General features: G+C 35.8%; 1 protein-coding gene across 3 annotated transcripts in view; it reads right to left on the bottom strand.

Annotated features, from left to right (window-relative positions):
* Positions 1-20,640, bottom strand: part of LOC122808962 (sodium- and chloride-dependent GABA transporter 2-like) — a 1,071,132-nt gene that overhangs the window by 15,641 nt on the left and 1,034,851 nt on the right. For all 3 annotated transcript variants that reach the window (XM_044080126.1, XM_044080127.1, XM_044080128.1), the window contains one exon: positions 17,025-17,195. In XM_044080126.1, the coding sequence (XP_043936061.1) occupies positions 17,025-17,195 (171 nt within the window). The remainder of the gene's footprint in view (positions 1-17,024; positions 17,196-20,640) is intronic.

The raw sequence follows: 20,640 nt of genomic DNA, 5'->3' as shown, positions 1-20,640 counted from the left end.
CAAACCCAAGTCCCAAAAGTCAGGATCCATCAAAAGCATACTGTTATGAAAGTCTCCCTTTTGAATACTGGTACATTACAGTCTAAGCAGTCAGACACTCTACTTCACCAAAATCCACGCACCAACTACTATGGCACTTAAAATTAGTATAAATAATACACGCACAATAATGGGCCTTCGTTGAAGGCTGGGCGTCGGGCTGGCAACTCGACACCATAAAAACCAACTGCCAATCATTAGCGGACCAGAGTTCCACTGTGGCGACCCCTAACCGTGAAAAGCCGAAAGACAAATAACAACAACAACAATACATGCATAATAATGTTTTGGAGGAGGAATGAAGTTTAATGGCAGGCAGGAACTGAATGAACTGTGTAATGTTCGAATGACTATGATTGTATAGTACATTAGATGTGATGTATAATGTTTGCAGCTGAAAATATGTCAATATGGTTAATTTTTATTTATATAAATGTATGACTGACTATGTCATAAGTTATAATTCAATAAAGATGTTTATCTACAAAAAAATGTTAGGAGGTACAGGGGGGAGGTTTTCGATACAGGAGGTTCTGGAGACTCTAGCCTGTACTGGCACATGTGCTTGTAGTCTTGATTTTTGGAAACAGAACCCTTACATCGAATTAGGATTTGGACATTCTGGGTTCACTAAAATACAGTATGCATTTAGATTCAGCTTTTTCTCACTTATCCTTCTTTATTCATTTATTTGCTTATTTGTTTGTTTTTGGGCATGGGATATCTATATTTGTATGTAATGCCATAGCTGAGGTTATTACCAAATGTCGGTATTAGGGGAGAGAAAGGTCCTGTTTCCTACTGGTGATGCCTTTTCTGTTATATCCCAGTATCTTATGTACCCCCTTGCTACAGTTTCGTATTGTTTACCTATTTTTATTAATCTGTTTATTAATCAATTATAATTGTGATGAATTCATTTCCATTCATATTATTTGGTTACCTAATTAGCCAGAATCCAAAAAATGTTTCAGGGATGGGAGCAGGGACTGATGTGGTGAGATACATATTGTTTCAGGAATGGCAGCGTGGAGCAATGAGAAGTGATTAGGCCAATAAAATGCTCAGTTTCTGTGCAGACTTGGTCCTCTACAATTGCTGCACTGAGTTAATTTTCCCAAGGACTGAAGATGGTGCTGAAAGGAATATTAAGCAATAAATTGAGCATGCACTAAAGCAGATGCCATAAACAGGCAGCATGTTGTTGAGATATAATACAAATCAGTGAAAAAATAAGTAGTCACTAAACAGTAATGTGTATTACATCCCTCTAGGCCATGTCATATGAAGTAATTGTGACAGAAATTTTAAATCTGTAATGGGTATTGAGGCCCTCACCAGTGACATATTTCCATTTCCTGGTCTTAATCACTAATAGTAAACAAAGTCTACGCTTTTAACAAATGCCTGCATAAATGAGCCTTCTTCAGTACTGAACACAGTTGTCAGTTTAAGGGAGTTTTTTTGAAAATTATTCCTCTTTTCAAGGAACTATATACATGTTAATTATCTTGTTCTGCATTTTGTCAGCTACATTTTATAAAATAGTTATATATTTTAAGTAAAAAATGTCCATTATCAGTTCCTTAAATGGACATACAGTATAAATCTTAAGGTTTATTTAACCCATGCCCAAAACCTAAAGAATATGACAATTAGATCAGAGGATTAAGGCCTTGAACTGTTAATGAGCTGTTCCCTGTATTCAGTACTACATGGTTTGATTCCTTTTACCTCAATTTGCTAGCTGTGTGACAATGAGCAGGTCACTTAACCAGACAGGGTGAGTGTGAAAAAGATCCATGTGGTCCGGTGCTCTATCCAGGATAACAAATAAAAATATATTTATATATGCATAAATATATACTAGAAGAATACGAACTTTTAGATAGAATGGATAACTTTCATGTCAAAATCACAATAACTCATGTAGTTTTTAAGATTTTAATTTGGTTTGACATGGTGCCCTACAGGTTGCCGAGTGCAACAATGCTGCTGTTATGAGTCACTGAGCGAAAGAGCACAGACGCTTCATCTCACAAAGGCAAAAATAGCCAAGTACAGAACAGCTAAGCATTAGAAAGAAAAAAGATATCTCCATTTTTTGAAGAATGAAAGGTGGATGATGCACAAATGTGGTAAGAAGACCTCATGTGCACAGACGAGGGGCATGTGGCTGGTGTAAATAAAACTATCTACCTCTGCATACATGGAAAATAGTGTCAGTCTTCCCCAGACTGGAAAACATGCTGTAAGTAGTTTCACAATATCTGCCTTCAGATAAGCTGTTTACAATCAGTCTGTTTCAGTCTGCTGCTGCCTGTAGTTAGATGTCCAAATATGAGTGATATTTGGATGGCAGGCCTTAATGCTGTGGAAAGAGGTGCACTGACACCATGACCCAAACATATTGGTCTAGTTATGTTTCACTCCATCTCTCATGTAACTTTGACAATTATGTTATTCTGAAATCTACATTTACCTTTGATACAATATGCCAATAGTGGTACATCAGAGGTTGTATGTTTTTTCTTAATACCATATGCCAGTTTGTTGGTAGTGTCTTTTTCTTGGAGGCATGATATGCAAAGCTCCCATTATAAGCTTGACTTGGAAGGAAAAAAAGAGTTGGGGAGGGCCAGATGCACACATACTGAGATGGCGAGATGTGTACCTTTATTGAAGTGTATATTATGCCAGAAATCAGCAATTTCCTTAGGCAGTGAAGAACTAAGGGTATCACCATTTGAAATAGGCCCTGTCCTCTGTTTTGGCATCAACAAAAAAAAAATGTGTTCCAATTGGCTATTTAAGATATTCTGGTTGCAGGTTTTGTTTGACTGCTCCAATACTTGTTGCACATCCTCAGCAAAAATGGTATCTAAAAAGGATCAAAAGCTCTTGCACATCCTCAGGAAAAATGGTGTCTAAAAGGGATAAAAAGACCATTACCCACATGGTTAGATTGAGATTTTGAAGCCTAGGATGAATCAAGAATCTATTTTCCTGTGTAAACAAGTTAACTATTCCTCTTTGAGGAAGCTTTTGGTAATTGCTAATGACTAGTTTCATGGGAAGAGAGAAACAATGGGCAAAAGCATGTCACCAGTAACTTCTTTGGTAGGTCCTTCCTGATCTTTTAAAGGACCTTGGAAATTAGAGGAAAGAGGGAAGTGCATAACAAAATATCCCGATCCAGGGAATGGAGAATGCCTCCTTACAGGGAGTCCTAGAACAGAATCATTTTAGTTGTCTGTTTATATAGAAGGCAAACAGATCTGAGGAATTCCCCATTGGTAGACTGACTGTAGGAAGATCTTTTAGGTGAAGCATCCACTCATAAGGGTCTATCCTGAATCTGCTCATACAATCTGCTAATGTGTTATGCTCGGACAGAATTTAAGTAGCCTGTAGGGTTAAGTTGTGCTGAATTGTTATGTCCCATGCAACTGTGGCCAGTCTGCAAAGGGGGAAAGATATTGTTCCCCATCCCTATTTGTTTATAATTGCTATAACAGTGATGTCTGTGGTTACTAAGAGAGCTCTTTTTGATGAAAGCTGATTTACGGTTTCAGGATATTTATCAACTTCATAATTTCTTTTAAGGTTATGCATTTGTAACTGTTGTACCTGCACATTTTCCTAGACCTTGACACCTAGAGAAACAGGCCACAAGAAAATTGAGAGGTATCTACAGCCACTAACTGAGAAGGATTAAAGAGGACAAAAAAGAAACTCATAGGTTGATTAGGACTTAACTGGCCCACCAAGGGAGTTTTTTTCTCATAAATCTGAGTGCAAGAATTGGAAAAGATAAGAGGATAAGAATTGGATTTTAGGTCCAAACAGATTTGAGGAACTACTGTATCTTCATTATGTGGAGTCTGGAAAATTGAGCCATAAGGATAGAATAGGCAATAAATCCTAGAATTTGCTGAAAATCTCTTGAAGTAGACATTTTCTGCTGAGAAAAACAGCAGAAGTGATGAGAAGCAAGCATTGTTTTTATTTAGGAAGAACAGCTGCCATCAGAGAGATGCCTAGAAGGTATTTAGTAAAAACTATCCTGTAAAAAGACTCATAGGTGATGTCTATAGATTTAGCATGAAACTTTGGTTGTTGAGAAGATTCATTGTGAACGGTAAATATGCCAAAGTGTCTTGGCTGGTAGATTCTGAAACTAGGCAAATTGCCCAAGTAAGGGAATACATCTATACCATGCAGACTGCAGTGAGCTATTACTGAAACAGGGCACTTCGTGAAGACTCTTGGTGTGGCAGACAGAACAAAGTGTAAAGAAGTAAAATGAAAATGCAACCCAAGACAGGGCACTTAAGAAGCATATGTGATTTTTGTGAATGCTGATATGATGATAAGCATCTTTTGGGTCCAAGGTGAGCAGGAAAGCACAAGCTATAAGGAAAGGAAACAGAATTTGCAAAGTTAATGTGTGGAATTTTGGAAAATGAAGAAAATTGTTCCGTTTGGAAAGGTCCACAATGGACCTCCAAGTGTCTTTTTTTACAGGAACCAGAAATATTCTGAAAAAAAGCCTTTGCCCCGTTGAAATGGGAGGGACTGGCTCTATGACCCCTTGAAGTAGAAGTTAAGAAATTACTTCAGGCAGAAGGAATATAAAATGGGATGGGAAGGAATGCCTACTGGAACCTGTATCTGTGCTGTATGATATTTAGTACCTCAGAGTCTGATGTCATTGATTGCCCAGCTGGGTGGCATAAGGAAATATTCCCTCTAATTCTGAAAGGAAAGACAAGGTGGAGAAGGAAGGGGATGATAGAGGAGGCAAGGATAGACATAACTTTCTCTTTTAAAATGAGGATCCTTAAGACCCATCTGTTTTCCTTTTAGTGCTACCTTACCACTTCTTTTTGAATTCTTGTTTGGAAGATTTTTCTTGGCCTAGCTTAAAAGGGTTTTTGAAAAAAGATCTTGGATTATTAGGTTAATTTCTTTGGTATTTGGAAATGAGTGAGAAGAATACGTGCTTAACCTCTGTATTAATTTACCTCTCTCTTACAGGTTTTTTAAGAACCTCAGCAGAAAATTACCAAATAAAGATTAATTTTCCAGAGGCACATTTATCAGTTCTGCCTTTACATAGTCTGAAAAATTATGAAGTCTTATCCAGACATTTTGTCTCATGACTGTCCCTGTAGCAACAGTTCTGGAAACACAGCTACAGCATATGCAAATTTAATAGAATATTTGGTACCCTGAGATACAAAATTGACCATTTCCAAAAGACTGAATTTAACTTCAGAGTTAGGTAGGTTAACCAAATACTGATGCAAATTATCAAATGTGAACTAGGAGTACTCAGACATAAGAGTCTGGCATTTTATAGTCCTAAAGGCCAGAGCAGAAGAAATGTAAATATTTTCAACAAATCTATCAAACGCTCAACTATCCCAAGAGGGACAGAGTTAGTAGAAAAAAACATTTTAGTACCCCTTTTTACATCATATAATGGTGGGGTTTGTAGAAGGGTTGTTATAAACACACTTGTGTGTATCTGGATCTCTGTAGAAGGCTTATTTGGCACTGGAGATAATGATGCAACAGAAAAAGCACCCTGCAATGCACCTAAGACTGGAAGAGTTCACAACACTTCTTTTGAAAATCAGACACCCCTTTTCCTTCCTATTTGAAGAAATCCTCCATTTTTTGAAATCTTTGAAGGAAATTAACTCATTTGTGGAATCTGAGGAAATGGTATTCTCAGATGCTAATTCACAAGCCATTGAGGAGGAGGCTAAATTTGTAATACATAATCTAATCCTTCTGAACAGATTCTGACAGAATTTCTTCTTAAAAAGAAGGAGAAAGAACTCTCTTCCTCTTAACTGGAGTGGAAGTGGAAAAAGCCAAGAAAAAGGTTTAAAAGGATTGTATAGCTTTCAATAATCCTTGCACATAACTAAACCATTCCTCATGTGGCCCTTTTTGAGAAGAATGAATAGTTGTGGGGAGACAAGCATATTTTTGTGTGTGTGTGTGTGTGTGTGTGTGTGTGTGTGTGTGTGTGTGTGTGTGTGTGTGTGTGTGTGTGTGTGTGTGCGTGTGTGCGTGTGTGTGTACTTTTTAGGACTGTCCAGACATATGCTCCTCAGGGTTGAAGCCACAGGTCCAATCTCCATTTATGACCTGACAATTTCTTCCATCACCAGTATTACTGCCCATGTGCCCCCCCCCCCCTTACCCTCAGACAAAATAAAACATGAATTTCCCTTCCCGGCAGACTCTACCAGATGAATGGCCTGATTGGATGAGCAATAATCCTAGGCCATAGCAGCTTCCAAAAGGGATGTGAAAGAGGGTCCCGGAATAGTCCAACTGGGATAAGTAGCATATCACTTTTCATTGGTGGACCGGGGAGAAAAGTTGTACATTCAGATGCAATTACACAAATTATACAATTATACATCAGTTTAGTTATAATATAGAAAAAACAAAAATATAACCATGTTAAGATTGATACAACATAAGTGTATGACAGAGGAGAAGAAAGCAAAGGAAATTACAGCTACATTAAATGTTATGAAGGATTTAAGATACAATATACAAAGATTTTAAAGAATACCATTTGAGGAGGTGTTGCATGGAAAAATGTCCACAAAAGGGAGAAGAGACTTCCATGACATCCTGTAATTCTGTTTTATAATGGAAAAAGCCTACTGGTCCATACCAATCTGTTGCCAAACTGTGAAGGAAAGGGGCAGTCTCTGAGAAAGAGGAATCAGGCAAAGGGAAGATTTTTAAAGGGAAGCAGGTTTGTCAGGAAAGGAGAGTTTTTAACTTTTAGAATCCTGTCCTGGTTTCTCAGGAAATCTACCTTTAGATGAATGCTTACCCTTTTGAGGCTGTCTTTGCTGCCTCCTAACAAAAGGACCTGCTTTATAAGGATAATTCTAATGATACTTTGGGACAGGGGAAAAAAAATTTGTTTTAGGACTTGTATCATCTTACTGGTTTCCTATAAAATTTAAAGAGGTCTACAGCAGCAGGGCCAAATTCTAAGTATGCAGAGGAGAATCCAATAATTTGCATTTAACATCCTCAGGAAAGCATCTGAACCTAAGCCAAGAATACCAGCACCCAGACGCAGCCACCCTGGAAGAAGATTCAACAGCATCATAGTTGTACTTGATACAGTGCATGGCTACTTGAGAAGCAGAACTAAGCAAGGATGAGACTGAGGACTTATTTTATACAGCACCTTAGTATCGTTTGGTGACCATAATGAATATTCATGAGCTCTATGATAATGAAAGGCTGAACAACTCTGCTTAATTAATTGCTCAGTTTTATTGGTTATTTATGTATTTGGAGGGTATATATATGCCAGTTTAACTGTCTATCCACATCTGATGAAGTTTTTTAATGGAAATGCTGTGGTCTAATTTGTTTGCGTTCATGTACGTTTATATGTTCGTTTTTGGCATTAAACTGGATTAACTGTTCTCTAGTGAATGGTTTGGAAGCTTCTTTGGTACCTCAGACTGGATTACAAGTGTATTTTGGTACCTGCTGCCATTTTTTTTTTTTTTTTTTTTTTTTTTTAGTTAATTGAAAGGGAACATTGTGTGTATGCTCTAAACCTGGCCATAAGAAAGCAGCCAAGACCTGTATTAGTAAAGATGAAATCATGCCAGCAGAAAGAGTTGATCCTAACAAAACTCTGGCAGTAGTGCAAAATATTAAAAACTGGAGGCAGCAGAGTGTTTGTGGAAAATGATTATTCAGTGTATACCTGGCAGTAAATAATCCCAGCAATCAGAGAATGCTGAGTGGCAGGTGTTTGATTCAAGCTGCTTTATCCAGCTATCTTCAGAATATTTTTTTTTCCTGGAGGATCAAAGTCATTTTTTATACAAAACAGGCTAAGTGCAAAATACAAAAGTTAGTCCAATAAGAGACGAGCCATCAAAATCAAGGAGACTCTATTCTCATTCTTCTGATGGTAAGGGTCTTAGAGAGGCTTTGCCAGTAAAGCCATATCCAGTGTTCCAAAGAAAAATGCTTGAGAGACAAAAAAAAAAAAAAAATGCACAGGAGTTGACTAGAAGTATCTGGAGTACCTTGAACTTGAATTGGAGTCTAGGGTTGGAGATGAAGATGATCTGCAAAAAGACCAGCAACACTGAAATTAGTGAATAAATGCAAGACTATAAAGTATCACTCACATTTGTAAAATATGATATTACAAGAAAAAGTGGCTGAGAAAGATTGGATTTTTGCTGACTTTCTTAAATTTGTTTGGGGACTGACTGGCATATGCCTGACTTCATATCATTAATGTTTGGAAGGACACTAAAGTAGAAAAAAAAAGAGTGAAAAAGGGAGAAGTAACTAAGTAAAACAATTTTTATTTTTAACAGTATTTGTATAAAACATTTTATGATATAAGTTACAGGGTAAAGCATTTTCAGTGATTGTTTTATGTGATAAAGTTACTAAGGTAAACAGGTACTTTTTTTCTAATTTTAAGAAATGTAGGCATTACAATGTAAAAAGGGAATAAAAGCTAGACTAATGTACGTTTAAGTCAATAGTTTCTAATCTTGGGCTACTGGGGTGAGGTAAAAGTGCACTGATTATAATATATGTAGAAATTATTATTATTTTTTTTTTTTACTTTTTCATAGGTGCATGTCTGGATTAATACCATTGGCTTAATGAGTGGGTTTTAAAAAATTAGAGACCACAATGTAATAAACAGTCTTCTTTAAGTAAATAAATGTTCAGTGCCAGTTGGGAAATCTAGAGCTGAGGGCAGTTCTACATTTTTGGTCTATGTTTCCATGGAAACAAGTAGATGAAAGTTGAAGGCAATCATTCGAGAGGTCTGGACATTGTTTACTATGACAAATGTAAAATTAAAAGGTACAAGGGCAAGCAATTCAGTAAAAAATAAAGTTTGAAATTATTGAAAGTGAGTAAGAGATCATTGCTTTTATGGTAACTAAATACTTTAACACATTTATTTACTAGAACAGTGTCTATTTTAGTTTTATTTAAAGACAGACAGTGCACTTTTTATTAAGGCTAAAAATAATATTTTTTAAAGACATACAAGCTCCTTTTTTCACATCTGGGACGAGAATAAAGATTGAAAACCAACAAGGCACAGGATTGGCTGGACACCAATATGTTCAATAAATAACAAATTTTGCAGCTAAAACAAGTTCACAAACTTTATTAATGCTTTAACTTAAAATAACCAGGTCTTCATCCACCACATCAGACTTCATCAGCTAACCAATCACTTTCCTAAGAGCTATTACAACCAATTAACACTTAAAGAATTGATTCTAATTAACAAACAATTCCCTTCTCTTTGTTCATCAGCCCAAGTTCACCAAGCCTATATATGAAAGTAATGAGGTGAAACCAATAAAAACACATCACTAAAATATATGAAATGTATATAATGTTTGAATATGAATAAAATATTTAAATAACAGTAAAACTGTAACTAAAAATGTATTTAAAAACATATAGCCCCAAACCAAGGGGTATTTAAAAAGACCAGCTCTTAAATTTTATCTTATAATTCTGTCTAAACTATCCATTAAATCTAACAATGGTGCACCACTGCCATCAACTGGACAACCTAATAAGATGATTAAAAACAAAAAGTGATAAATAAAGTAGTAAAGTGTGAGTGTTTATTCACAGTCTAGCAGCACTAAATTTTAACACTGGGCTGGGGAGACACATTCATTCAACCCTGGCATTTTGATTGCTTCTAATATTAACTGCCAATATAATTCCCTATATTCTATTTTTTGTCTCCAACGGACCTCGCCTTTTTTACTTCCTCTATTACAAAAAATTCATAAGCAGCTTGATGGCAGGTTAAAGTGCATTTATATAATGCATTTCTTCCATCCCTCCTTTGTATGTCATTTAAATGTCATATATTCTCCTTTTTAGTTTCCATGTGGTTTTCCCAATATAAAATGTATTACATATTTTACACAAATCTATGTAAACCACCCCACTGCTATTGCAATTTGAGTATGTCCCTGCTTGAATCAATCTATCTCTCGCTTCCAGGTAAACTGATTGCTTATTCACTATATAAGGGCATTGTGTACATGCTCCACATTTAAAAGTTCCCTTTCTTTGAGTAACATTATACCCACATCTATTATTTTCCAATATTTCCTTAATATTGGCACCCTTTTTGTACACAAAATATAAAGGTTCCTTAAACAACCCATCTAAATCCAAATAACAAGAAAATCTTTCCCAATTTCTCTTCACTAATCTCTTATATTATATGTATCGCTATTATAATTCATAATATATGATCCTTTATACCTCTTTTTTGTTTGCTCTATCTTATCAGATTCCTCTCAGAGGTTTTTTTCAAACCTTATATTATCTTCCCCATTACCTAAAATAGGTTTATCTGTCTTGTCTTCCTTCTTTCACTTCTTTCATGATTTCTTCTACTACTTTTAATGGATATTTCCTTTCGCAAAACCTAACTTTTAATTTATTACACTCTTCCTCAAAATTTAGTTCATCTGAGGTCATCCTTGACCCCATTATAAACTGCCCTTTCACTATACTTCTTTTAAAACTATATGGGTGGACACTTGTAAAATATAAGTAGGAACTGGAAAAGGTTTCCTTCCTCTCTCTATCTCTCTCTCTCTCTCTCTATATATATATATATATATATATATATATATTTATAGTGGTTTTAAATCCTTCAGTCTCATTCATCTTATGTACCGTTTTGTATGTGTGTTTTAAGTTAAAGCTTTAATAAAGTTTGTGAACTTGATTTAGTTGCAAAGTTTGTTATTTATTGAAGCTATTGGTGTCCAGCCAATCCTGTGCCCTATTGGTTTTTGAGTCTGTAGTGGCTGTTTTGGTGCACTTTTCCTTGATTGTGTGGTTTATGAGAATAAAAATAATACAAGAACAGCCAGCAAGTAGTGTAAGTAGGACCACAGGCTGCAGCATGCGTCTTAGCATAGATAACCTTAACCTTAGGTTAATTAATGCCTGTAAATGCAGCTGTCAATTTAGGAAAATTGCTCTCATCAGGAGGCTCAAACTTCACTATTTGAAGATATATATAGATATATATATATATATATATATATATATATATATATATATATATATATATAGCTAGATAGCTAGATAGATATAGATATATATATATAGATATATATATATATATATATATATATATATATATATATATATATATATATATATATATATATATATATAAAATGTATTGTGTTTGTTTTAAGTTAATAGGTTCTGAGGGTGTTCTGGTGTTTTTTTTTTTTTTTTTTTTTTGAAGGCTTTCATTAAAACAAGAAGTTTTGTAAAATGTGACATAGGTTCAAATGGAGATGACAAGAAACAACTGTATAAAGGATTAACCTGTCAAACATTAGTGGGAGCATGAACACAAAAGGTGGAAATAGACATTTAAAAAGATCTCATATATATTGGGGAGAATAATAATATCCTATCATAATGGCTGCAATAAACATATTATTTTGGAATGAGAATGGACTCAGGTAGAGACAAAAAGGTAAGAGTATTGAAAGAGAGCAAATGGCAATGCTACATGAAATACATTTATAAAGACGTGAGCATGTGAATTTGATAAAGAAAGGATTTCAGGATGGATATTCAGCAGAATATCAGGGACAAAGGAAAAGGGAAGTACCTCTACTAAATGCTAGAAGAACTCCAATAGTGATAGAAGAGAGAAAACAGATAGTAATTGTAGACTTGTGGTAGTAAGGGGCTACTGTCAAGGGAGGAGGATTACACTGGGATGTATTTATATTTCACCTAAAACTGTTATTATGGAGCTTAAGAAAATTTGGGAAGAAATAATCAGCTTTCAGCAGGGTATATTACTTATAGGTGGGGACTAGAACTTGATTTACAGCAAGGAAGATATATCTGGAGGACCTAGAAGGGAAACATATAACAAAATAGGGTAAATTTCTGAAGAAATTTATGAAAATATTTGGTCCAGAGGATGTGAATTCAGTAGTAGGAACTCTGAGAGAATTTACACATTATTCCCCAGTGTACAATAATTAGGCTAGACTAGGCAGAAACTATATTTCACATCAGCATGTACATTTAATTGAAAGCTTCCAATAACTATCTCAAATCATGCACCAAAAATAACTAAGATAAAAATGCAGGGTAATACAGTACAATTAAGACACTGGTACTTCCCACCTAACTGTTAAAAACAGAGAAATTTAAGGAATGGGTAGTAGAAATTATTTGAGAATTATAAGGGAAGATAGAAACTTCTTCAGAAGTTATAGCTAGTGAGTAGGATAAAATGAAAGTATAGTTAAAATTATGGTAGAAATAAAAGAAAAACAGATATGGCTAAGAAGTAGCACAAATTATTTACAGTGATTAACAGAGATTAAATGATTTCAGAATAAGGGTACCTCACAGAACAAAATTAAGTGCAAATACAGACTACTAAAGGGAAAATAATGGAGTATCTAGATAATATGCATGAGTTTAAAAAGACTGCTGTTAAGCAACTGTTTCTTGATAATAATTCCAGAGCACAAAAAAATGTTTAGAACAATGACTTAGGTGACAGAAAGTAGAAAGGGTTGTTCTTAAACTTATGGAGCCTATAATAAGAAAAATTGCCAAGGATAATGCAGAGATATTAGATATATTTCAGAAATCTTATGAAAATTTGTATAAAGCAGAGGAATATGGAAATCAAGAAAAATCACAAATGGAAATATTTATGGAAGACTTAGGCATGTCAAGATTAGAGGTAGATGAGGATCTACAATTAACAGTTAAGATAGGAAGAGATGAGATAAAAGCAGTGATATATAATCAGTATGCAGGAAAGTCTCCATGAATACATGGTAGTCCTGTGGAAATTTGGAAGCTATGAGGGAAGAAAGTGATAATGATCTGGAAGGTTTTATTTAGCAGCATTTTAAAAGGAGGAGAAGCACCAACATCCTGGAAGAAAGTTGTGGTGGCTGTAATATCTAATGATGGTAAAGACTCATCTGACCTAGCTTTATATGTGCACATTTCATTTTTAAATCATGATTATAAAGTGTTTATGTCTAAAATAGCTAAGCGAATGGCAAAGGTGTTGCCAAACTTGATAGATATGGGTCAATACATTTTTTGTGGAGGGGAGCAAACATCTGACAACATTAATAGAATAATGATGATCCAGAGGCAAGCAGAATGTAAAAAAATACCACTGTTGTTGGTGGATCTTGCAGAGAAAGCACTCAACAGAGTAAACTGGGACTTTATGAGTAAGCCAATGATAGCATTTGCATTTCTTGATACAATAATAACATAAATTAGGAGGATAAAATAATAAACTGGAAAAGGTGGTAAACTTGTAAACCAAATAATAAAACCACTGACTGTAGGCTGAAAGTAGCAACAGAAGCCCCTTGGTGGTATCTGAAGTTGCTAATACTAGTTCTGTCAATCTAGGACTGGTGTCAGTAAGAGTATCTTACATTTTTGACTCACGCTGTCCCTTGATTTTCCAGCTCTAAATTTAATGCACTTGCTGAGATGGTTGATCAGTATACCACTAGTGTTTGCTGTATAGACTCTTTAAGATCGCAAGCCTTGGGGTCAGAAGAATCTGCTCAGATCAGAAAAGGCTCAAAGTGTCCTTGCTCACTTGTAAATAATAATAATAATAATAATAATAATAATAATAAAATAATAATCATAAAAATAAAATTACAATTTGAAGGAACTAAAATAAAGCTTTATTGAGCTAATACAGTGAAAGATAATTGTTTTTGTCTACTAAACCTGTTTTGAAGAGCTGTAGACTTCTCCCAATCATTGTTAATGCACTCTTTTCTCTTGCAAATAAAAGGTGGTATTTCTCCTCTTGAATTCTGTCAGACTTGTCTGCAGCACATACTAGCCAGTGATGGTCTTCACTGTCCTTTGTTCCATTGTCAGCTACTCCTTTATTTTATACCTTTTTGTTGAATTGTGGGAACAGTAACTGTGGTCTCAAGACATAAGTTTGTCATGTTCTTTTACTGCCTGACTCCTGTGAGCTTCTTTATATAGCATCAGATGCTCATACTCTTTGATCCATTACTGGGTCAACTGCAAAGTCAAAATTTTGATAAGACATAGAATCTTTGAGGTTATGCTATAGGACAATGTGAAAAAGATAATGTTATTTTTTTGTTGTTCTGTGGAATCTGTCAACTGCATGCATTTATGCTGGAAAAAAAGAAAGTGATAATGCTATTTAGCAAAAACTGGTATCGGTGAATAAACAAGAAATAGGCTTCTCTACCCAAAGAAAAAATGTAAGTAAACTTGAAGCTAAATAAAGTGACACACCGGTATAAAACTGGAGAATAGACCCCTCCCTTCTTGTGAATCTCAACTGACATTACTTATCGTCCTGAATCTCATAGGCACCATTTTTAAATAGGAAAATAGGAAATACACCCCAGGGATCACGTCTGTGTCTCTGCTCAACAGTGGCACAGGAAAATAACTTTCTTGGGTGGCGTAAGCCAGGGAACCTTGTTAGCTAGGCTTACGTAGGCCCTTGGGCCGATAGCCTAGTACCTACTTATGAACCTATGAAAATCTCTACTTACTTCTGACTGTTGCAGCCCCTTAGCAACTGAGAAATAGTGTGCAACTCATTTGCTTTAGTGTGGAATTAGTGCTCTTTCTCCTCCCATCCTGATTTTTTCTTCCTGTATTGCTGCCTTCTGAACAAGAAAGTGACCTAAGGATTGGCATGTAGTAACCTAAGAACTAATACAAACTCCTCTGAACGCACATCATACGTCTCCTATTGCTCAGCCTTCTGTGTTTATTTTAAGTTTGTCCTCCTAGTTCTTAATTAGGCTGTGGCTAGCACTGTCTTCTAGGTTGCCTCTCCCTCCCCTTTTTACTGTTATATCTCCTAACTTTCTGTATAAACTTTACCTAGTTGCTGCATCTCCCCTGCACTCAAACAGTTTTCGACCCAGTGCTTGGAATTTTAGGACAATACTTTCTCTTTATACTATTTGTTCTCAAGGACTCCCATAATTTCTATACTTCCATTATAATCTCCCCTTGGCTATCTCTTCTAACTTTAGTGGCACTCACCTTGGAAAGTCTTGGCTTTTTTGATTCACTGATTGTTTTTCATGATCCTCTGCTCATGGCCCTATTTGACCTTCATCTCTTTTCATTTTACCTTTTCATCCAATCATATTTCTTCACTGTTTGCTTCTCCTTTTAATTCCTCTCCTCCATTCATGGAATCATATTGACCCCTCCCTTCCTTATGATTCTCAACTGACACTACTAAGCATCCTGAATCTCATAGGTACCATTTTAAATCTCTACTTGCCTCTGACCCTGTTGCAGCCCTTTAGCAACTGATAAATAGTTTCCAAGTCATGTAAGCTTCGTTAATTCTGTGACTTTAACTGTTTTAGTCATTTAATATGTGTGAACTATTTTTAATAAAATGGAACTTTGTTTAACTCTAGTATTATTTGAACTCTGTTATATGACCACATTTTGGTATTCACCCAGTGGATGTGGTTGTTTCTTTTGAAAAGTGTCTTTTGCTTACTACTGACTATAGCTCCTTAACGCTTGTTACAGAACTTGCTTGCTTTGCTGCTGAATTATTAAGCTGCAGTTTTATACTTGTATTCAAAATTTATGCAGTCATTTATTGCCTTGAGCCATATAACATTTGGCCACTGCAGTGATTTTATTTGCTTCAAGCTACACTCAGCTTGGCAACTGTTTTATTGTACTGCTAGATTTCTGACTGTTAAACTTTGATGTCATTGTTTTGTATGCACCATGTATATTACCTTGTTGGTCAATGTCTTGTTGTAAGCTGTTTTCAACTTTATTGTGAACATAGCACTTTAAGAGTTTACTGCCTTTATTTTTGGCATTGATTAGGAATGTATAAACCTACTGCATTTTTTAAAACTTCATAGTGTTTATTGACTGTTCTTAATTTACTTCCTATATCCTGGCTTTGCTATTCGATTGTTTTTTCTTTATGACTGGCCTGTTATTTTTTTTTTTAATTTTATAGTGCCAATTTCTTGTTTTCTTAGCTGCTGTCTTCTCTCCTTTTTTAGCGTCAATTTGTAAGGTCTCTATTCCATTCTCTTAAACTAGCTTCTTTACTGCATATACTATATCATCTATTTGTTTTGCCCCTTAAATTTTGTCTCTTCTTTCTGCTTCTTCATCCTTTCACTCTAGCATTCTCTCATGCTTCCTTAGCTTTCTCTCATGCCTCCTATCTCCCTTACCTTTCTAACTATAACCTCATTACTTCTCCTTACTTTCTCTAAATTGTTCTACTTCTGGCTGCTATAACTCATCTTTGCCTCCTATATTTTTTCTCATTTTATTGCTACTACACTCCATATCTCTATCACCTTACACATTCTCTCTGAACCTTTTCAAATTATGTATTTCTTATCTCTACCTTTTCTTTTTTCTCCTTTTTGATATTTATAATCTGATTTCTTTAAAGTGTTTACACCTGTTTTTAGCAAATTCTGCACATTGCTAATTAACGGCATTATTGCTTGGGAGTAAGTGTTTTCTATACTTATTCTCTTTTTATTGTTGTATTTTTTGCACAAATTGTTAACTGTTTATTTTGGTAAAATTACTATGTATTATTGTGGAGTGTTTCTCCCTGGGCTTCCCCTGAAAAAGGGCTGTAGCTCAGTCGGACTTCCCCCGTTAACAAATGTTAAATAAATAAATACATTTTATATAGGCAAGAAAGGATTGAATGACATTAAAAAGAGGCAATCAATGGTTTAGTGTATACCTCAAGGCTCATGTAATGTAAGATATCTGTTTGCTATTATACTTCAACAGATTTTATATAGAAATACATTTTATACATAAATAAAACAACTTACTTTTCTGAAAGGACCCTTGGCTGTTGTAAGTTTCCAGAGGGCTACAAGTGGAATGCAGACAATAGATGACAAAGCTAGGAGCCACCCCAAAGCATAAGCCCACGGAGGATAAATATAAGTTCTGTTGTATTTCAGTGGACTGTATTTTATCAAGGAAAAGAGAAAGGTACCCTGCAGAAAACAAAATATTAAAAATAACAACAATCAAGAAACCACTTTGTTATATGGCAGAATCTTAACACAACAATGAAAACTACAATATCATAGAGAAGCACATCAGCATAGTGATAACAGATTAGTAACTGTTGCAAAATAACTTCAGAGTACTAAAGCATGACTGACATGAAGGGAGTAGTTGTACAATGACAGCTGTATTTTTGAATATTATTTTGTTTAAATGAGATTATTAACTGATATTCTAAGATAAAGGTCAATAAATATGAAGGCAAAGGAAGCATTCTGTAACCCCAAAGGCTGAGTGACCTCTGAGTTAGTATATTACATTTAGAGCTGCATAGTGCTTAGGAGGTTAAGAGGGGCACCCTCCTTGCAAAAAATGCTTATTTTGTGGGTTTTTCTGAGACAATATTTTACATTGCTCACTAAATATTTGATAATGCAGAGTGTTATATTAGCTTGTGCAATGCATAGATGTGAAGCTGGTACGAATACCGTACAGTAAGCAATTAAATAGGTTTGAAGTCTTGGCATCAAAGTACAGATTAGTTAGTATAAGGAAGCAAATATATGAAAGGTACATTTCTCCATAAAGGTGTAATATTTCAATGTCTACTTGTCTGGATGTAAGACATTCTAAATATTAGGGGGTAAGACTGTATTTTTTTGCATTATTACATTTCATTGCTAACTATATCCAAACAGCTTACTTAGAGACAGGTCGGCCTTTCTTAGTCCCTGTATAGGAGACAAATACCTATTCAACATTCCTAAAGGGCTTTGGTCCATCAAGAATCAAGATAGTGCCTGAACTTTCTGTGCATATCCAAGAAATGTAGAAGATTTTCAAACTTGTTTTTGGATCAGGATAAAACACTGGCAGATTGATACCTTGATTGAATGTTAATTCAGAAAGAACTTTAGACATGCATGATGGATAACAGTGTAACAGTACTCTGTGCTAGTGAAAAATCAGGAAAATCAGTATTGGCCCATCATGACAGCTTGCAGCTTAGGGATTCACCTTGCAGATATCAGAAAAATGAGTAAAACAGTCTTCCAATTAATGAAGCATAAATCCGTCTGAGATGTAGGTTCAAAAGGAGGTAAGGTTAATTTTTCAAGAACATGGTTGAGATCCCAGGAAGAATGAATTTGCTTTTGAGGAGGTCTCACATGCAACACTCCTAAAATAAACTGTTTGACCACAAAAAGAGATGAAAGCAGGGGTCCATGGGCAAACAAGCTGAAATGAACACAAAATGCACATTGATAAAAACATATGAAAACCCATCTCTAAATAGCTCTCACACATATTTAAAAATCAGAGGGGTCAACGCCCTTTTAGAACCTCTTTTATTATCCAAGCAACACTTAGACAGCCTTTTCCATTTGTTAATGCAAGATTTTCTAGTTGCAAGCTTTCTTGCCTCATTTCCCTGCTGCAATGGAACGAGTGCCTAAAAAGTATCAAAACAGAACCATCCAAGCTGCCATTTGTCAATCTGGAGTGTACCATCTGCCCCTGATGCTGTGTCAGCAGATCCAGTCTGTGATGAAGAGTGTGGTAATTGCCTTTGGCCACTTCCATTAAATGGACAACCAACTTTGCCTGGGCCAATAGGGGTTACAACAATGATCTTTGATAATTCTTTCTGAATCTTTAGAAGTATCTTGGGAATCATTGGAAAGAGTGGAAATTCATACAGGAACATTCCTACTATGGGAATGATAGAGCATCTGTCTTCCAAGCATGGCTGTAAGGATGTCTTGAACAATTTTTTTCAGTTGTCGGTTTTGACAGGAAATGAACAGATCTACTAGAAGTATTCTCCACATCTGGTTCAAGTCCTGGAGAACCTCTACATGGAACTTCCACTCCTTAGGGTCTGTTCAGGATCTGCTAAGTCTGTCTGCCACTGTGTTTTCCTCTGATGGAATGTACAAGGATGGAATAGTCAGAGAATGCTGTAGAACCAGCTCCTAGGTCATCATTCCCAACCAGCAAAGAGGGTACAACCCTGTATTCACTAAACAATAAAATAAAAAATAAAAATAAAAAACACAGAGAAAGCAAATAACACCAATTGCAGAAGGATAAAATCCAAAATTGTTTAATACTCCAACATCTCGGCTGGCACCCTGTATGTACCCTCTTGCTTGTTCAGGTATAACATCACAATAGTGTTGTCTGTGACCATCAGCAAAGGACTCAGAGTCCATAAGGGGTAAAGAACTTTTAAGACATGAATCACTGCCAACATATCTTTTACATTTTTGTGCATTGTTAAATCCTGAGAACCCCACAAGCCGCACATTTGAACTCTCATGGAAATTGATTCCCATGCAAAATCTGAAGAGTCCATCTGGACAGACTGAACTGGGGTATGACCAGAGAAAAGGACTCCTAGATTCAGAGACAGTTGATTCATCCACCACTGCAATTCATGTGTCACAAATCCCAGTACCTGTGCCTGGAAATCCAAAGGATGAAGGCAAAGGGTCCAACAATTCTTCAAGCACCACTGAATTTGTTTTCATGTGTATTCTGGCTAGTGGTATCTTGTGGATCACTGATGCCTTGAGGTCTAGAATTTTGAGAAACCCTCTTGCTGAGGCCACATCCAGAAAATGAAAATCCAAGAAAACGCATTGATAAGTCAGAATGTTTTTCTTCTGACAGAAGGGCCATAATTTTTACTATGCCTATCAAACACCCCAAGAAAAAAGTTAATTGAGAGGTTGTGAGGAAGGACTTTTGAAGTTTCACTTTGAAGCCCAGGTGGGAAAGGGGTATGTGACCTTGTCTAAGAACCTCAAGCACCTGGATACAGAATATGCATAAATCAACAAGCTGTCTAAATAATGTAAAATGCAGATACCTGGGGTTCTGCAATAGGCAACCACTGGGGCCAGACACTTTGTAAACACTTGAGGTGTAGTAGATACTCCAAAGGGTAATGCAGAAAACTAATAATGTAATCCAGACACAGCAAATCTCAAAAAATCTTGTAATTGGAAGCAACAGGAATATGATAATGTGTTCTTGAGATTTAGAGTCACCATGAAACAGTGGTCTGGAAGCAATGCTAGAACTGACTGTAAGGTGAGCATTTTGAATTTTAGAACTTTTACAAAAGTGTTTTGAAAGGAAATGTCTTGGACAGGTCTCCAGAATTGCTCCTTTTTGGTACCAAAAAGATTCTGGAGTAAAATACTTTGCTTATCACAGGAACTGGTTCAATGACCCCTGCTTCCACCATGTGATGAAGCACGAGAGGAAACAACTCTGTCAAATCTGGTGGGTATGGGGAAATAACCCTGAAAGGGGGAGCATTTTCTATCCACTGTCAAGTGTATCCTCTCCGAATTATTCTCATAACCAATTTGTCTGAGACTATTAAAGGACAGGCTGCATGGTTGAGAGAGGGTCTGGGCA

Source organism: Protopterus annectens, chromosome 8.part0, assembly GCF_019279795.1.
Source record: "Protopterus annectens isolate FY-2018-M chromosome 8.part0, PAN1.0, whole genome shotgun sequence".
NCBI lineage: Eukaryota > Metazoa > Chordata > Ceratodontiformes > Protopteridae > Protopterus > Protopterus annectens.
This window is presented reverse-complemented; position numbering and strand designations above follow the sequence as displayed.